This window comes from Canis lupus, chromosome 9 (genome assembly GCF_003254725.2).
Source record: "Canis lupus dingo isolate Sandy chromosome 9, ASM325472v2, whole genome shotgun sequence".
NCBI lineage: Eukaryota > Metazoa > Chordata > Mammalia > Carnivora > Canidae > Canis > Canis lupus.
The window spans coordinates 54823233-54841739 of NC_064251.1; the positions used below are offsets into that span (position 1 = coordinate 54823233).

The 18507-nt window shown below is 59.0% G+C and overlaps 1 protein-coding gene across 6 annotated transcripts in view; it reads right to left on the bottom strand.

Annotated features, from left to right (window-relative positions):
• HMCN2 (hemicentin 2) overlaps positions 1-18507 on the bottom strand; it is a 147624-nt gene that overhangs the window by 64507 nt on the left and 64610 nt on the right. For all 6 annotated transcript variants that reach the window (XM_049114406.1, XM_049114410.1, XM_049114409.1 and 3 more), the window contains exons 23-38: positions 17122-17249; positions 15236-15490; positions 14143-14229; positions 10787-10981; positions 9730-9860; positions 9280-9427; positions 8795-8921; positions 7190-7344; positions 6076-6354; positions 4169-4450; positions 3393-3501; positions 3060-3229; positions 2069-2223; positions 1593-1689; positions 1034-1129; positions 329-505 (exon numbers count right to left, since the gene is read on the bottom strand). In XM_049114406.1, coding sequence (XP_048970363.1) covers positions 329-505; positions 1034-1129; positions 1593-1689; positions 2069-2223; positions 3060-3229; positions 3393-3501; positions 4169-4450; positions 6076-6354; positions 7190-7344; positions 8795-8921; positions 9280-9427; positions 9730-9860; positions 10787-10981; positions 14143-14229; positions 15236-15490; positions 17122-17249 — 2591 coding nt within the window. The remainder of the gene's footprint in view (positions 1-328; positions 506-1033; positions 1130-1592; positions 1690-2068; positions 2224-3059; positions 3230-3392; positions 3502-4168; positions 4451-6075; positions 6355-7189; positions 7345-8794; positions 8922-9279; positions 9428-9729; positions 9861-10786; positions 10982-14142; positions 14230-15235; positions 15491-17121; positions 17250-18507) is intronic.

Genomic DNA, 18507 nt, shown 5'->3' on the forward strand with positions numbered 1-18507 from the left:
TTATGGGGATGGCATGGGGTAACAAGGCTGAGGACTCCTGGGCTGGATAGATGGATGGATGAAGGATGCGTGGGTAGATAATGGTTGGATGGATGGATGAATGTATGATGAATGGATGCATAGATGGATGAACGGATGATGGATGGATGGATGAATGGATGATGGATGGATGGATGGATGGATGGAAGGACAGATGGTGGGTGGATGGATAGATGGATGGTGGATGGATGATGGATGATGGATGATGGATGGGTAAACAGATTGACAGACAAATGAATAGAAGGACAACTTTTTGGACAAGGACCCCTTCAGTGCCAGGGCAGCTCACCATTGACCCGTAGCCCATACTGCAGCTCTGTACTTCCTGCCACATTGGATGCCACACAGCGGTAGTTCCCAGCATCAGAAAATCGTGCTTGCTCAATGTGGAGAACTCTCCCATCAGCTGACACTGTCACTCCCTTCCAGGCAGAGACAGGCTGGCGGCCCTTGAACCAGGAGATATCTGGGGGAATGATGAGAGATGCAAGCAGTCCTGCCAGCCCTTCGGACTGTGTCTGGATAATGAGCACCTACAAAAGACTTCCGAGGTGGCCTTTATTTGGATTGCCCTTATTTCAGGCATCAGAGCAAGGCGGGTTCTCCAGGAAGAAGGCTGGGAGTGGAACAGGGCAGTGTGTCTGAGACAGGACAGAGGCAGAGGGGAAGTTCCATGGGGTGGAGGCTGGGGCAGCCAGGAGCAAGGAGAGTCAAAGCCAGCCCTGCACCCCCCTCACCACCCCTCCCTGCCTGGAAGCCACGACAGAAACCTTTAGAGGAAAACATGGTGCCCCCTAAACCAGCAGCCTCATAAACATGGACCAATTGTATCCTCAGCTTCCTTACACCCTGCCAGGGCTCACCCCATCTGCAGAACACTCACTCCTAGCCCCAAGTTCCTGGCCTTTCCCTCACTGCTGGTCTAGAGAAGAGCCCCGGACAGACAACAGCTCAGGGCTCCCAGTCCTTGGCCTGCCAAGCAGAGGGGTCTTACCAGGAGGTGGGACGCCCGAAGCCAGACACTCCAAGGTCACGGAGGCATTTTCTAGCACGGCCTTGTTCAGCGGGCCCGGCTCGATGTTGGGGGGCACTAGGGGAGACAGGGAGAGCCCTGGCTTGGTGGATGGGGGCTCTGGGCGGCTCATCTCAGCCATCCCTCTGCCTCTCCCCGGCCTTCCTAAAGGGTCCAGGCAATAAAAGCCCTGGACGGCTCATGTCCTCTGACCGAGGAACCACACTCTTGAACCCGCACGAGAACAAAGTCATTGGGCTGTGATCTCTGTGGCAGTGGTATGACGGGGACGACCCCAGTGCCCACCCCGGTGGAGAAGCAGAATGCTGGGCAGCCATGAAAAACGACAAGACAGGGATGTGTCTACACACACCAGGACGGGAACGAACCCACAAATGAATAGGACAAGCAAAGCCAGGTATGAATGCGACAAGGACATGCAGTGTTTTTAAAATCCCATTCCTTTCCCCACCCCTAGCCCCCCAGGGCAGCCCCAGGGGCCCCCATGGGATCACCCACCATCCAGCGCCCTTGTCCTTACCCAAAACCTTGAGAGTCACATCCCTTTTGCTCTCGCCGGCCAGGCTGGTAGCAGCACAAGTGTAGATGCCTTCATCCCTTAGGTCCACCTTCTCGATCTGGGTCAGGGGGGAGGGATGGCAGAGTGTGTGCTGTGGGGACATGGGGACGCGGCACCCTGTGCTGGAGGGTGGTCAGAGGGATGCAGGGACACAGTGAGCAGCCGGCTTGCTGCAGACCCCAGGGGCAGGAGAAAGGAGTCAAGGGGACAGTTGGGCTCCGGGGCTGGAGTTCTAGGCCATGTATTCAGATGCCAGGGATACGTCCCTTCCCCCCATTCCACCCCTCCCGTAGCTGAGCCTTCTGAGACTCCTCTCCTCTCCAGGCCCACCACCCAGTGTTCATCCTACCTCCAGGCTGCTAGGGCCCCACTCGGGACCAGCGGGACCCTCCACCTCTGCCCGGTTACCCCACCAGTCCTGGAGCCCCGGGCCGTACCTGCAGTTTCCCCCCCAAGGCTGCCAGGGCCACCCCATCCTTCCACCAGCGGAGACTTGGGGTGGGTGCTCCAGTCCCCACACATTGGAGGGTCACAGGCTGTAGGAAAGGGACTGTGATATTGTCACCTCCAACGATGGCCACCTCTGGGAGCTCTGGGCAGGGGGAGAGGCAGGGAGGGCCCAGGTCAGGGTCAGGAGGGGTGCAGTGAGCACCCAGCCGTCTCCTCAATGCCTGGAGTGTGGGGAGTATCTTTACAGGGTCAGCCTCTGGCTTCCATCCACTCAACTCAACAGACACTTGGCTTAGGGGGAGAGCACTAGACCGGGAGCCAGCAGAGCAGGTCTTCCCTTTAAAATTCTCCTACCCATCCATCCACCCATCCATATGTGCACTGAGCATCTCTTCTGTACCGGGCTCAGGGGTATCACAGAGAACAATGGCTACAGCGCTGTCCATGCAGAGCTGGGCAGTGGAGACGAATAACCAAATGGGCAATTTTAATACAGCAGGTGGAAGACCATGGCCATGGCAGGCTAGGCAGATTAGAAGCACGGTGGGAGCAAGGAGGGCTTCCTGGAGGAAGGGGTGTTTTAGGCCAAACCTGAAAGATAGGGAGGCACTAGGCAGGCAAAGACCAAGAGGAAGAATATTCTAGGCAGAGGAAATAGTCTTTGCAGGCTTGGAGGTGAGAAAGCTGATGTGTTTAAAGAATTGAGTGAAGTTCAGCGAGGTCAGCATGAAGAGAGCAAGCAAGCAGGTGAAGAGAGGGGAGGGGAGTGAGGGCCTGTGGACAGCACACATGACAAGTGGGGAAGCAGCTGGGCCAGCCTCTCATGCCTGTGTCTCTTAGGGGGCAGTGCAGCCTAGACATACCATCTAGAAAAGACCAGCCCTGGGCCCTTCCCTTGTCCACCAGGCCTACAAAGGACGGCCACGGGCCCCTGGCTCTACCCACCCCCAGTATCTCAGGCTGCCCGTGCCCCCTCACCGTGCACGGACAGCTCCACCTCAGCCCCCGCAGTGCCCGCCTCGTTGGTGGCCTGGCAGGCCAAGAGGCCCTCATGGCCTGGCTCCACACGGCTGATCTGCAGCATGGCCCCCCGTGAGGCCACCTGTACCCCAGCCAGCTCCTCGGCGGGGCGGCCGTTGTGCAGCCACCTGAGGAGGGCGGGGAGGGGGACGTGTCGGTCAGCATGAGGCCAGGGCAGTCAGGCTGGGCAGGCTGGCTCCATGGCCTCTTCACACTCCCGGGGAGGGGGAGTACTTCCCACCCCCACCGGCCCCCACCCTGCCCTGGCCTCTACTGCCGTCCCTTACGCACTGGAGAGTAGGTACTGGGGAGCCTGAGGCCTGGCAGGAAAGTTCCAGGGGCTGTCCCACGAGGGCGGTCACCTGGCCCACGCCTTCGGCCACCAGGAGCTGTGGGGGCACTGTGGGCAGGACCCACCAGTGGGTGTTTGGAGCCGAGCAAACCCAAGCCCCCAGCACCTCTGGAGCAGGATCCCAGCCTCACCCCTCTGGCCCCCCAGGAGGCCTTCCGGGACCACAGGACGAGTTAGCCCCTCTGGTCTCCCCACAGGCTTGGCCTGTTATTAAATGCCTGTCTCCCCACCAGACTGAGGCCTCAGGAGTCTCATCTGCCTTGTCCTCTGCTTTATCTCCGATACCACCTGGGCCTGGCCCAGAGTTGATGCCTAAGAAAAGTCTGTTGGATGGAAGAAGGCAGGCAAAGGCCCAACCCCACCCTGGAACCGGAGCCCAAAGCCCAGCTTTGGGCCTCAGGGAGTCCTTGATAATGACCATCCCGTTGACCAGGAAACACCTGGGAGGCAGAGTGGGGTCCTATCCCAAGCGATCTGGTTTGGGGTCGAGCAGGAACAGGAATCCTGCTCCTGGGGCTCAACCCTGTCCCTTAGTGTAGTTTGGCAAGATCTCCAGCCCAGATCTGTGTGTTCATATGTCTTAGGTGATACAGGCACGCAGGGCGCTTCACCCCCTGGCATCCCCCCAGGGCGGCAGGGACCCACACATAGTGGGGGGAGGAGAGGTGGTCCATAGTCCAGGTGACCCGGGTCAGGGGGACAGTCCCCAGCTCACCCTGCACCTCCACGGAGTACTGCAGAACAGCCTCCCCGGCGGGGCTGCTGGCCACGCAGTTGTACAGGCCTCCAGACGCCTCTCCCAGGCCCTCCAGGGTCAGCACACGGCCTCCTGCCTCCAGCCACGTCTCGTTGCTCTCTGCCACGGGCAGCCCCTCGTGGTGCCAGGAGAGGGTAGGGGGTGGCTGGCCTCTGGCCACACACTCCAGTGCCAAGGGCCTCCCCGCCACAGCCTTCACCACACGAGGCCCTCCTCCTGCACCCTCGATGGTGGGTGGGACTAGGGAAGAAGCACAGGGCTGCTCAGGGACCAGAGCGGGACACCAGTCTGTTACCTGCTCAGCAGGCCAGGCCAGGCTAAGACCCTTGTTGACCTCATGTCCCCAGGCTCACAGCACTCTCTCCCTCCTCTGCCCTGGGCCGCATCCCTCCCCTAACACTGCTTGCCTCTTCTCTCTATCCTGATCCTGCCAACCCTGGGGCTCCCCAAGAGCAGAACAAGAGCTTATCTGTGTGCCTCAGTGGCTGCACACAGTAGGCCTCTGCATCTGTGGAACCAAAGTGATGGGCTCCCCAGGGCCCGAGACCAGAACCGCTGCTCCTTCAAGTCCCCTCCCTGGTCTGAGGAAGAAGACACCTGGGGCAGGCCAAGCCCAGAGGGCCTGGTCAGTGAGGGTTCAGCCCTTGATGGTCAAGGGGGTAGCCAGAGGGGACTCCTCTCTCCCTCCCTGAGAAGGGCCCCCAAGTGGCTGAGACCATGGAGCCCTCACCAGGGGACATGGGAAGATGACAGCCTGGGATGAGTGTCTCAACCTTGTCTGGGCCACAAGCCCCTTTGAAACTTTTATGAAAATACACTTTCAGGACACGTGGGTTGCTCAGTGATTGAGCGTCTGCCTCGGGGGCTCTGGTCATGATCCCGGGGTCCTGGGATCGAGTCCCTCATTGGGATCTCCATAGGAAGCCTGCTTCTCCCTCTGCCTATGTTCCTGCCTCTCCCTCATGAATAATTTAAATCTTTCAAAAAAAAAAAAAAAGGAAAATGCACTTTCCATTGCATTTCCAGGAGGTTCTTTGATCCCCAAATGAGCATTCCCGAGATGGCAGCTGGGCTCATCCTCACAGGCTGCCTGTGAACCCCACGCAGCCCAACTTCCCTTCAGGATCTCCATGGCTCCAGGGACCAAGCCTTCCTCATCTTTGGAGGCCAGAGCTCTGGAGCTGAGTCCTCTTGAGGGGCCAGGATGACCCAGTGGCCTGCCCTCTGGGTGTCAGACCCTGCCCCTGCCCACCTGCTCCCAGCTTTTCCTGGGCTCTCCACGTATCCTCAGAGCACAGTCCCTCAAGGTGGGTCTATACCCAGGTAAACAGCACATTTATGGTCAGACCCCCATCCCCACCCCATGAACCAGGTCCCATCACCTCCTAGCAAGTGACCCGCAGCCAGCCTGTCACCCCCAGAGGCCACTTTGCTCATGGGTAAGGCGGAGACAGGGAGACAAGGGCCCAGGCCCCTGAACCCTGATAAAATGAGCTGATGCTGTGAAAAGCCCCAGGGGCCCTGGCTTACAGTGAGTGATTAATGAAGAACAGTTAATTATTCACAGAGGAACAGTGACAAGGGCTATCCCTGGAGGGGACTGCCAATGCGGATTCTTGGCTGGGCTCTGCCTGGGCCCCAGACAGGCCCTCTGCCCCTGGCCTCAGCATCCTGCCTGTCCAGGTGAGGAAGTCAGACACGCCGAGATGGCCAAGTTCCCCGGGCAACTCCTTGGTCTCATGATCCTAGGCCTCTGGCCGCTCCCCTCGGCGACTTTTGAAGACAGGCCCACCACAGCCCAGAGGCCCCCGCTCCCACTGCCCACTCCAGCTGCCCGCTGCCCGCTGCACCCCCCAGCCACTCACCATAGACCTCCAGCCTGGTGGTCTTCTCTGTGACACCCACGGGGTTGCTGGCCTGGCAGGTGTAGGTGCCAGCATCCAAGCCCCGGGCCCTCCCCAGCTGCAGCTGCCGGCCGCCCCTGGTATAGACAGCCTCTGCACTGAGCGGGAGGGAGGCCCCGTCCTTGAACCAGGTGATGTCAGGAGCAGGCACTCCTCGGGCCTCACACAAGAACCTCACCGGGTGGCCCTCCATGACGGCCACCTCGCTTGTCTCGTTGGAGCCCCAGATGGTGGGAGGCACTGAGAAGGACAGGCAGGGGGTGCTGGTCACAGGGAGCCTCCCCGGAGCCAACCCCAGAGTGGTAGTCACACGCCCATTGACCAAAAGCACTGCACGTGTCTCTGGTTCCTATTGCAGGGCACGGAGAGAGTAGGGGATCTGGGGATAGACGGGGAGGCCTCTCGGGAGATGTTGATGTGGGTCCTGGTCATCACAAGAGGTGCGGAGGTGGCAGAGGAGCCACAGGTCTGGGCTCTGAACCCACTCTGACTTTAACTCACTGCATGGCCGGGCACAGGTCACTTTCCCTCTCTGGCTCTCAGTCTCCCTATCTGCACAATGACCAAAATCAGGGGTTCACCACTGGTGACACCCACGGTGATCCCTGGGGGTGCGTGGGCACAGCATGAAATAGCACCATGCATCTCAGGACAGAACAGCTCCATCCTTCCCCAAATCCTTCCATCCTGATAATGACAAAGCCTTAACCCTTCTAGTACTTTCTATATCAATGCTCTCTTGCTGTATTTGCTTTCACAGCTTCTTCCCTGAAGGCCAGGTGGCCCTGGCTTCCCAATTACAGTTGAGATATTAAATATCCTTTTAAATAGGTGAGTTTTTGTGTAAGACAAGGAACTTGATTTAAAAAAAATTTGGAGAAATGGTCATCCCGAGCAGGATCAGGAATAGTAAAGCTGCAAATCTGGGGATGGGGACAATGGGATTTGGGGACACTGGGCCAGGTTCCCTGTCCCTCCCCCCAGCCTGACTGGACTGGGGGCTGCTCCTCCAGGGCCCCCCTCTGCCCTGTCCTCCCTCCATGCAGAGGACAGCCGTGGTGGGGGCCGGGCTCACCCTGCATCCTGAGCTGGAAGTCCTTGGCCTGCTGGCCAGCGGGGCTGAAGGCCACACACTGGTACCATCCCTCATCCCCCAGGTGACTGCTGGTGATTCTGAGAACCTGGCCATCCTCTTGGAGCTGGACGTGAGGGTCTCCTGGTAGGATGGGCCTGGAAGGAGGGTCATGAGAACACCACCAGTTAGGCTGGTGCTGGCAGGGCCAGGCTGCTCAGAGCAGAGCCTGCCACTTGTGAAAAAGGAATCTTCAAGGTTCACCATCGCCAAATGGTGCTCGTCCACTAGGGAATGGGCACAAAATGTGGCTGATCTCTATGGTGGAATGTTATTCAGCCATTAAAAGCAATGAAGTATGGGACGCCTGGGTGGCTCAGTTGGTTAAGCATCTGCCTTCGGCTCAGGTCATGATCCTGGGGTCCCAGGATCGAGCCCTGTGCTGGGCTCCCTGCTCAATGGAGAGTCTGCTTCTCTGCCTCTGCCTCTCCCTCTGTTCGTGTTCTCTCTCTCACTCTCTCTCTCTCTCAAATAAAATCTTAAAAGAAAAAAAAAATAATGAAGTGCAGGCACATCTCACTTTTCTGTGCTGTGCAGATACTGCATTCCTTACAAACTGAAGGTTTGTGGCAACCCTGCATTGAGTAAGTCAGTTGGCGCCGTTTTTCCAATGGCATTTGCTCCCTGCATGCCTCTGTCATGATTTTGGTCATTTTCACACTATTTCAAACTCTCTCATTATCATCATATTTGCTAGGCTGTGATTTGTAGCATATATTTGTTATCCGTGATTGCAACTTGCCAAGAGCTCAGATGATGGTTAGCAATTTTTAGCGATAAACTATTTTTAATTAAAGTAGGTCCGTTGGTTTTTAGACACAATACTGTTGCATATTTGATAGACTGCAGTATAGTGGAACACGACTTTTATGCGCACTGGGAAACCAAAAAATTCATTTGATTTGCTTTATCGCGATATTTGCTCTCTTGCAGTGGGCTGCTGCCGAACCCGCAGCATCTCTGAGGTGTGCCTGTACGGATCTCTGCTCCAGCACGGATGAACCCCGAGAACTGGGTGCTAAGTTAGAGACGCCGGACACAAAAGGACACGTGCTGTATGACTGCATGAAACTTCTCTGAAATACAGGTAAATCTATAGAGACAGAAAGCAGACTAGTGGTTGCCGGGAGCTGGGGGGTAAGAAGGCAGGGGCTGATGGGTACGGGGTCCCCTTTTGGGGTGATGAAATGTTCTGATACTAGACAGAGGTGGCTGATGGTGTGCCACACTGTGCGTGTACTCAGTACGACTGAAGCGCACACTTAAAATGGTTGATTTTATATTTCATGAATTTTACCTAAAAAAGAAAAGTTTAAAACAAAAAAGCAAGACTGGCTAAGTCATGAGACAATCCTGCAGGGAGAAAAGGAGGGTGTCCCCTGGGTAATGCCAGGCTGGGGCGGGAGATGGCCCACGCTGCCCCCTGCCCGGGCCCTGGGTGGCACACCTTCCTCGCAGAATTTGCAGCACCGTCACCCCCAAGGTCCCCCTCCTCTCGGCCGCGGCCTGGGCCCCACCCTCATGCCACCCACCAAGAAGACCACTCACTGCCCATCCTTGGTCCATTCCACCTGGGGCGTGGGGACCCCTGAGGTCCGGCACTTCAGCTCCACCTCTGCACCAGCCAGGCCCAGCACCTCCTGGGCAGCCCCAGATCCCAGCACAGAAGGAGGGACTGGGGAGCGAGGGGCAGAGGGGTGAGAACTCTTCAAATCCTGCACAGGCAAAGGCCCTGTGGTGGGCCTTCATCTATGCGGGTCCCCAGCCCAGGGCACCCTTCCCTCCCCACTTGTCCTTCACTCGAAGCTCCCTGGCTGGATGGGGACCCTGCTCTGTGCTTTCTCAGCAGCTTGCAGGGCCTTCTTGTAGCACATACAGGGCCAATTATGTGACTGTCTAATGTCTGTCCTGATAGCTCTGCAAGGACAGGGACAGAGTCTGCCACGGGCCCCTCTGCGTCCCGGACTCTCAGCAGGCAAAGACTCCCTCTTCCCTGCCCCCCACAAAAGGGTAGGGGCTCAGGCCTCACTCACTGAGCACGAGGAGATGGAAGTCCCGCTGGGCAGTCCCGGCCTGGTTCTCCGCCCGGCAGGAGTAGAGGCCAGAATCGCCCTCCTGGATCCTGGGGAGGTGGAGGGCCTGAGGCTTGTCTGGGAGACGGTGACTGCTAGCCTCAGGGATCTGGGCAGGAGAGGCCAGGGGGAGCTGGTAAGAGGGGTCTGGCCACCCCCCAGCATCAGCAGTAAGAAACTGAGGGCGAGGGAGCTGATTGATAACTGGAACCTGGGGCTTCTGATTCCCAAAACAGTGCCATGCCGCCTCCACCATGCAGCCCCCCAGGCTGCCTTGTGAGAACACAGTCCTCCACTGCCCAGCACATTCCCCCGAACACCTGTCACATCTCCTTGTCACACCCGGCACATGCAGGTCCATACCCTATCCAAATCCCACCCACAACCCAGACCCCCCCAGAGGACACCCACCAGCTGCCCATCCTTGAGCCACACGATCTCAGGGGCTGGAAAGCCATTTACGTCACACTCCAAAGTCAGGGATTGGCCGGCCATGCCTGACACATTGGTCCTGTGCCCGTCTTCCCGGATGCTGGGGGGCACTTGGGGGCAAAGAGAAGCAGAGGCACTGTCCCTTCCCGAAACAGCCATACCCACACCCCATCTGGGCCACTCTTCCTGGGTTGGACAGGCAGTCTCAACTCTTGCCTTTCCCCAGATTCTGGGGGCCCAGGATGTCCACCCCAGTCCCTGATCTGACTGCCAGGAGCCATGTGGAACTGGGGATGCCACCGCAGCCCGCCTTGGGACTGCACACCCAGTTGTTCCTGGACACTGTGCCACTTTCCCTGGCACTCAGCATTGCAAGATGCTGGAGCCCCCAGATCCATCCAGTTCTACTTATAACCTGTTGTCATGGTCACCTGGTGGCGGTGGGGCAGATTCCTGAGTTGTAGTCTCTGAAGGTGGGGCCTGGGTATATCTTTGTAACAAACTTCCCAGGCAAGTCATTATGTAGTAAGCCGGGGTGGCTGGTCATGGGGATGTGGAAGGTGGCCCGTTAGGAGAAATTAAAACTTCCCCTAGGCCTCCATGATGCCCATGGTAGGAGGAAGGGCCCCCTCCCTCTGCCCACAGCACCCTGGATGGGGGTGGACGGGGTAGGAAGCTCTCCCTGCTGCCGGGAGGATACGACACTTGGGTCAGTTTTAGCAGCTGCAACCCCGAGGTGGGCTTTGGGACACTCACTGCCTCCGGTGCTCATTTTAAAATGAATTTACCTACAGGACCCTTTTAAAAGCTATTTATGGGGTTCTAGGTCCTTCTTCTTACACTGTCTCCATGGGGGTCTCTCTGGGGAAGGGGTGCCTGCCCATACAACCTGCCACTCTCCCCTACCCCCAAGCCCCGCCCCCAGTACCCTGCCCTGCAGTGAGCTCTCGGGCCCGGGGAGCTGGCGCTGCCACACCTGAGCACCCTGGTGTGCCACCAGTAAGCGTGTACCCTCCACTCCGGGGTCCCTGCTCACCATAGACCACCAGCTTGGCTCTCCTGGACGTGGAGCCTGCCTCATTGGTGGCCTGGCACTTATAGTCTCCACTGTCAGTGGGAGAAACTGAGGCCAGAAACAGGGAGCCCTCATCCAGCACCTCCAGGCCTGGCCGGCCACGCAGGGGCTCCGAGGATGGGCCCTTCCACCAGGTGACCTGCGGCGTGGGCGTCCCTGGCAGGGAGCACGGAGTCATCAACACAAGTGTCCTGTCCTCTTCCCCCTCTGCACCCATTTCCCCACCTTGTGCAAATGTCGCTGACCCTCCAGCGGTGGGTCCAGGCACCTCCTCGCCCCCCCTGGCCGGCCAGCAGGTGCAGCTCCCACCCCCCACCCAGTGCAGCAGGCTCACTGGTCTCCCGGTGCCCCGAGGCCGCAGGCAAGTGGTCAGAGCCCTCTTCCCCGTTCCCGTCTCAAAGAGGCCCATCTGGGCCCCCGTGTTTGTACTCCCAGCCCCGTCACCTGCCCCGCGCTTTCTGCCCATCACCCCAGCCTTCTACGGCGCACAGGATGTCCTTACTTAGAGTTCTTTTGCCTAACACCTGTCTCCTCAGCCCAAGGGCCAGGGTCTTTGCTAGAATTCCCTGCTGCCCCCCCCCCCCCCGCAGGGCCCAGCCCATAGGGGGCGCTACATGAATGAGCCTGCCTGCTGTGCTCGGCATCCTGTAGGGCACCAGGTGCCCTGGGATCCATGCAGGAAATTGGGAGGCTGGGCCGCCCTTCCCCCCACTGCTGCCACACCCCCAACCCCACCGGGAGTGCCACCCTCGCCCTGGCCTCCCTTCCTGGACACGACTCACGGTGGACGGCCCAGGTCCATCTCTGCCGCCAGGCTGATGGCTCCCACGGCCTGGCTGGCGCACATGGACAGCTGCCCACTGGGGCTGGGCACACAGGGGGTCCCCAGATCCGTGCGGCAGGAACGACCCAGCCTCCTGAGCACCACACATGCCCAGGAGGCTGCGGCCCCCGGGGGTCATAGCAGAGCTGGGGTCCCCGCCCTGCTGACCTGCTGACAAAAGCAGCCCTCAGCCAGCTCGGCCCTCCACTGTGCCACGTAGGAGGGGGCACTCCCCAAACTCACAGGACAGCAGCCTCACGCCTCTGCCACCCCCTCACTCGCGGCCAGCGTCAGTCACTGGGCCCCACGATGTGGGCTAATACATGTGGGCCAATGCAGCACCCCACAATTTCTCTCCGTAGACCCATCTCTCCCCGTCTCGCTGGCTCCCAGTCCTCAGCCACAGGGAGGAAGGGGTGAGCAACCCCTGGGTGGGCATGGGGGGCAGTGAGGACGCGGCACGCCCAAGGCATCCTTGGAGTCACGTCTTTCTGGAGGGCTCCTGGCCCACTCCACCGGCACCAACCGATCCGCCTGCCGCCGCAAGGAGGAGGAGGTCCTCGGCCACCCGTGCTCCGTGCGTCTCACGTTCCACCAGACGTCCACCGCTGCCGGGGCCTTGCTCCCCACTGTGGGCACATACGTGCGAACACGCACACCACACACACACACCACACCACCCACATGGATGCCATGCCACACACACCACACTATACCCCCCCACCACACAGAGCACAACAGATATACATACATACACACCACACACACATGCATACACACACCCCACAACATATACACACACACCCATACACACCGCCTTTATACACACACCACACACACACACACTATATCACATGCACACCACACACCACATGCACAAACACACACACCCCAGCACACACCCACAACACACAGTGCACCTCTCAGCTCCTCAGCTGTTCCAGAGAGGCCCACCCCACTCCCGTCCTCACCCCATGCCAGGACCCAGGACTTCAGAGCTGCTGACCTGGAGGGACATGGAGTTTGAACCCTGGAAGTTTTTTTTTTTTTTTTTAATGCAAAACATCTAATCCCTTGATGAGTTCTAATCACAGAACTGCCCTGTAGCTCTGCCCGGGGAAGATCCCGGGGGACTCACAACTGCCGCTAAAAACCACTGACCTCACTCCCCATTCCTCTTTTAGAGGGGCTGAGAGAGGAGCAGTGATGTGCCCCAAATCACAGCAAGTCAGTGGCCAGGCTGCTGGCCTTTCCGCCTCACGCCACAAGGAGCAGGGACCAGGACTCCCACATTCCAGGCACTGGGCTTGGCACTTTCTCCTCAGCCCTCTGAGCCCGAGGTCACAGGGCCGGTGAATGCCAGCGCCCAACACTGCCCACCAGGTACTACCCGCTTCAAAGGGAGAAGGCCAAGGACAGCCTGGGGGCAGGTTTGTCAGAGGAGCTTGGGTTATGCGGATTCAGCTGAAGTCTGGCCCAAGGACAGACCCCTGACTGACCGGGGACGATGAGGCCACCCCGGGGCAGGCAGGCCACTGGGGGGTGGTCCCACTTCCCGCCTCCCATCTCCCACCTCCCAGGACTGCGGAAGGGCTACTTGCTGTTACCAGAGGTGGACACAAGGTGGCGCCCTGGCCGAGGAGGGCGGCGGCCCTTCCAGGTGGGCGGTTCTCAGAGCTCCCGCCCAGGGCCGGCCTCCTACCTGCCCCTCCCTCAGGCCTGTTCCAGGGACTTTCCTGGGCTCCTGGCACAAGAAGTGCAGCAGAGACTAGAACCAGCTCTCCCGGCTCCTTCCGGCCTTTCTGTGAGCTGCCACTTGCTCCTTGGACCCAGATGCCCATCCAGCACATTTCCCGGAGCCTCCACAATGTGTCAGGCACCGAGCTGGGACCTGAAACCCCTTCCATCCCACTGAGCCCTCCCAGCAGTCCGCATGGAGGGACTAGAATGACCCCACTGTACAGATAAGAAAACAGAGGCTCAGATGGAAGGTGTAAACTGCCTCCACGGGACCTGGCCTAGGGGGGCCAAAGCAGGGTTCAGCACTGGGCAGTTGACCACAGAGGTGGCTATCGATAGGCCTCACATGGTCCTGCTTCCCCACCCCGGGAGCCCCCAGAGGGCCAGTCTGCCAAGGGCCACGTGAATCCATCATCTGCTAGGAAGTCCGGGGGTGGCTTGAGGAGTGGTGTGGGCCACTGAACCCCAGTCCCAGGACCCTTGGGCCATCCTTGCCCCAGTTGTAGCATGCCCCAGGCAGAGGGGCTAGGGCTTAGGGGTTACTGGGGGCCGCACCACATGTTGTGAGTCACTGCCTGGTGGTGTGACCCATCCTATAGGGTCATCGATAGGATAAAATGTGTGGCATGGCCTGCCTAAGAGTGAGGACCCCCTAACCCTCCATGACCCACGGCCACTGCCCACAGTGTATGACCCAGGCGCTGACATGTAGGGGGTGCTCTTCCCGGCCCAGCCACCCCGGGCCCAGCATCACCTCTGGCAGGGCACGGCAGGCTGGCGTTCTCTCCCACCACTCTTTCCAGCAGGCCGCTGGTCTCATTGGCCTCCCAGTATGGCGGCTCTGGGAAGAGACGGTGTGGCCACACTTACACCCAGGGCCAGCAGAGAGGATGGCCCATCCAGAACCCAGCTGGGCAAAAGGCCCTCCGCCTTCCGGCCCCTGGTGCTGGCTGCCTCCCATGGGGTGGCCCACGGAGCAGCCACTAGTGCCACACAAGGCTCCAGGGGCCTGGAGGTGGAGCTTGGCATCGTCCTGCCCTGCACTCCCCTCCAGAGCTGCAGCCTCCCGGTTTGTTTTAAATTTATTTATTTTTTAAAAGATTTTATTTATTTATTTATTCATGAGAGACACAGAGAGAGAGGTAGAGACAGAGGCAGGGACATAGGCAGAGACAGAAGCAGGCTCCATGCAGGGAGCCCGATGCAGGACTCGATCCCAGGACCTTGGGATCACACCCTGAGTCAAAGACAGATGTTCAACCACTGAGGCACCCAGGCATCCCTGCTTTAAATTTATAATAGTGAGGGGCACCTGGGTTGTTGACTCTTGATTCTAGTTCAGGTTGTGATCTCAGGGTCGTGGGATCCAGCCCCACATGGGGCTCTGAGCTCAGCACAGAGTCTGCTTGTCCCTCATCCTCTGCGTCTCCCCCTGCGCTCACTCGTTCTCTCTCTCATAAATAAATAAATAAATAAATAAATAAATCTTTTAAAAAGTCAAATCCATAATAGTGAAAATGGGGTGCCCCGATTCAGACCTCTCTGGGCACCAGGTACTTCACACACGTTCTCTCACTGACTCCTGGCATATCACTGGGCCCATTTTCCAAGGGAGAAAACCAAGGATCACAGAGTGGAGGTGCCTGGCTGGACCTTGGACTCACGACCTTGAGGCCCCTTCTTCCACCCCAGAGGACAGGGTACCCATGAAGCTCCCTCACGCGGGACAGCCCCCACGGCCTCAGGGGCTGGAGGCCGGAGGAAGGAAGGGGCGAGCATCTCAGTAGCCCAGGCTGCTGTCAGGGGTGGCAGGGAGCGGTGAGCTCCGGGGTTCCAGGGAGACGCACCCAGCACCTGGAGCTCCAGCTCCCAGGCATCCACGCCCGCACTGTTAGAAGCCTCACAGCGGTACCAGCCGGCGTCGTGGGTTCGGATGGCAGAGAAGTGGATGGAGCCCTCAGGCCCCCCACCCTGCAGGGCCACCCCGTCCTTGGACCAGCTCAGCTGGGGCTCCGGGCTGCCCTCTGCCATGCAGTTCAGGTCCAGAATCTCTCCTGCCAGCACCTTCAGGACCCGCGGGCCTGGCTGCATCTGGGGGGGCGCTGACAGGCCCCGGGGGAGGGACGTCAGGAAGTGAGGCCCCAGGGGGGTCGCAGAGCCCAGACCCACAGAGACGAGTGCCTGGCCTCCCACCTGGATAGCACCCCCCAGCAGAAGTCATCGTGGGGGGTGGCCTGAGGCTGTCAGGACAGGACAGTGGGACACCCCATGCGGACCCCCCCAAAGAGAAAGAATCTGCCCTTTCACCTGAACACACACATGCTCTCATCACAAAATCGCTCCTTGGTCCTCACTGCTCTCTCCCACACCTCCCACCCCCCAGCCCTCCCCTCCCCTTCCCTCCCCTCCCCTCATCCCCCCTCCCTCCCCCCCCCCCCCCCCCCCCCGCCCCTGCCCCACATCCTCCCTCCCCTGGTGGTCATTTCTTTTACTTTTGCATCTCCTCCATCTCATTTGGTCTTTCTGACAAGCAGGCGATACCATGCCCATTTTGCAGATGAAGAAACTGAGGCTCAGAAGGGTTATATGATTGACTGGACTCATCTACTCCCTCAGCTGATAGGCTCTGTCAGACCAGCCCCCACGCCCCAGGGCCTCGATGCCCAGGAGCACAAGGGTGTACATGCCCCACCCACCCCAACACCTGCTGTAAACAATAGCAGAATTCCCTGTGCTGAGGTGCCCCCGGCTCCCTCCCTTTCTGACCATGATGGGATGGGCATTACTGTGGCCCCCACTTCACGGAGGAGAAAATCAAGGCTCAGAGGTGTCAAGCAGCTGGCCGTGATCACATGGCCGGTCAGTGGTAGAAACAGGATTCAAACTCAGTCCTCCCCATTCTGAGGCTCTACTCATCACCTGGCACCTCACTGCCATGTGTCTCATATGCTCATGCAAACCCACAGCAAATCTTTGAGCCCCTCCCTCTCTGAGCCTCAGCCTGTCCACCTGTGAAATGGGATGCTAGCTTAGATCAGGGGTCGCTTTTTCTGTAAAGGGCAAGCAGCCGCAGACCACATGCAAATGAATGTGGGAGGCCATGCCCTAAGAACGCTGGTTTTACAGCCACTGAAATCTGAATCTCATGTAATTTTCACATGTCACAAAATATTATTTGGTTTTTTTTTTCCCTCAATCATTTAAAAATGTGGACGTCGTTCATTGGCGGGCCACGTGAAAACAAGAAATGGATCAGATGGAGTCTGAGGGCCAGCATCAGCTGACTCCTGGCTTTGGTAATTCCTTGGGGCTTTTGGAGATGACAGGTTCCCTGCCTCTTGGGTGGTGATGCCACGGCTGGCTTCTGTGGATAGGACCCGGACATCTGGGGGAACGTCCACCCCTGGGCCCCAGCTGAGCCAGGAGCCAGAACCCCTCCTTGGGTCCCCCTCCTGACTCCTAAGTCCCTACCACCCCAGGCCTGCCCTGGGCCTTGCCCTCTGCTCTCAGGGCATCCCAACTGAGGGTACAAGAGAAGGGAGAAAGGGAACGAAGAGAGACAGGGCTGGTGGAAGGCAGGACGCAGAGGGGAGGGAAGGAAACACTGGAGGGCCCCAGGAAGAAGTGACCCAGCCCAGCCAGCAGATGGGGAAAGGCACTGAGAAGGCCTGAGAAAGACAGAGGGAAGGGCAGGGCCATGGGCAGAGACCCAGGCCACGGGCACGGGCCTTACCTTGCACCTGGACAATATAGTGCTGAGAGGCGGACCCAGCAGGGTTATTGGCTGTGCATCTGTAGAGGCCACTGTCACCCACCTGGGCCTGGGCCAGACGCAGGGAGCCTGACGGGAGAAGGCGATGCCTGCAGGGGTGAGGAGCACTGGTGAGTCCCCAGCCAACCCATCTCTGCTGGAAGGACCTCAAGACCCAACTTGAACCAGCTACCTCCCCCAGGAAGCCTGCCAGGATGGAGGCTGTGTCCACCACCCACCCTCAGCCCTCCCACTGCCTGGCCTCCACTTCCAGGCTAGGGCCAGATCCCACCCCAACTGGTATAGGACATAAAGAGCACTGGATGAGGAACCCACAGCTTGGGGTCGGGTCCATACTCTGAACTCTTCCTCACTCAGTGAAGCAAGTCCCTTTCCCTTTTGGGGCCCCAACTTCCTATCTGGAAAATGGGCACACCCAGAAGGCCTGTGTCTGAGCCTGGTGAGCAGAGTCCAAGTGGGCTCAGCCCAGAGCCTGGTACATGGTCACCAGTAACACCCCCTCCTCTACTGCATGTCCTCCCCTGAGGCAGGGGATGAGCCCCCTTTGCTCGTCCTTCCCACGGCTTCTGGGAGAAGCTGACAGCCCAGAGGCTCTCTGCAGCTCAGTGCCAGGGCTGGCTACACTCTGATCCAGTCGCTTTTGGGTGTCGTGCTGTCCAGCCCTGTGCTGGGCCCTCCCGAGAGAGCTGCAGCCCCATTGCCCTCCCCAGTTTGGCCTGCCTTGCTGAAGTCACCTGGCCCCCATCCCAAAGGGATCCGGGACCCCCAGCCAGGCTCCTGCAGCTGTGCTGGACCTCAAGGGGCCCCTGCAGACATGATGTCACTGGCCCATATGTGCTGGCTCCGTGAAGCTCCTGTCCCCACGCACTGAGGAGGGCAGCTATATAGCCACTGGCCTCATCTGGCCCCAACTGCAAGTGGCCAGTACGGGGGCTAGGGACTCCAAAGGCCAGTCCCCAGCCTGTGCTCCCAGTATAGGTTCTAGAGCCCAACAGATCCGGGGCCCCACCCCCTCCGCCCTGTGTGCTGAGCCTTGGTTTCCTCCCCTGCAAAATGGACGTGACAAGAGTCTCCCCCTCCCAGGCAGCTGTGAGCAAAGTGCTGGGCATGCACTTCTCAAACAGGATAACATTGCTGGCGCCGGACTCTCTATGCAACCTCGGGTATGACTTTCGCCCTGTGGGGCCCCTGTCTCCCCATCTGTAAGATGGGATAATAATCCCCCTGCTCAGCAGCCTCCTCCTATGGAGTAACCAGCAGGCACTTGGCACAAGTTCTCTGAGGACAGCTGTAAGGGACACACTGGGTGGTGGTGTCCTCAGAGTCCATGCACTGGGCCAGACCATG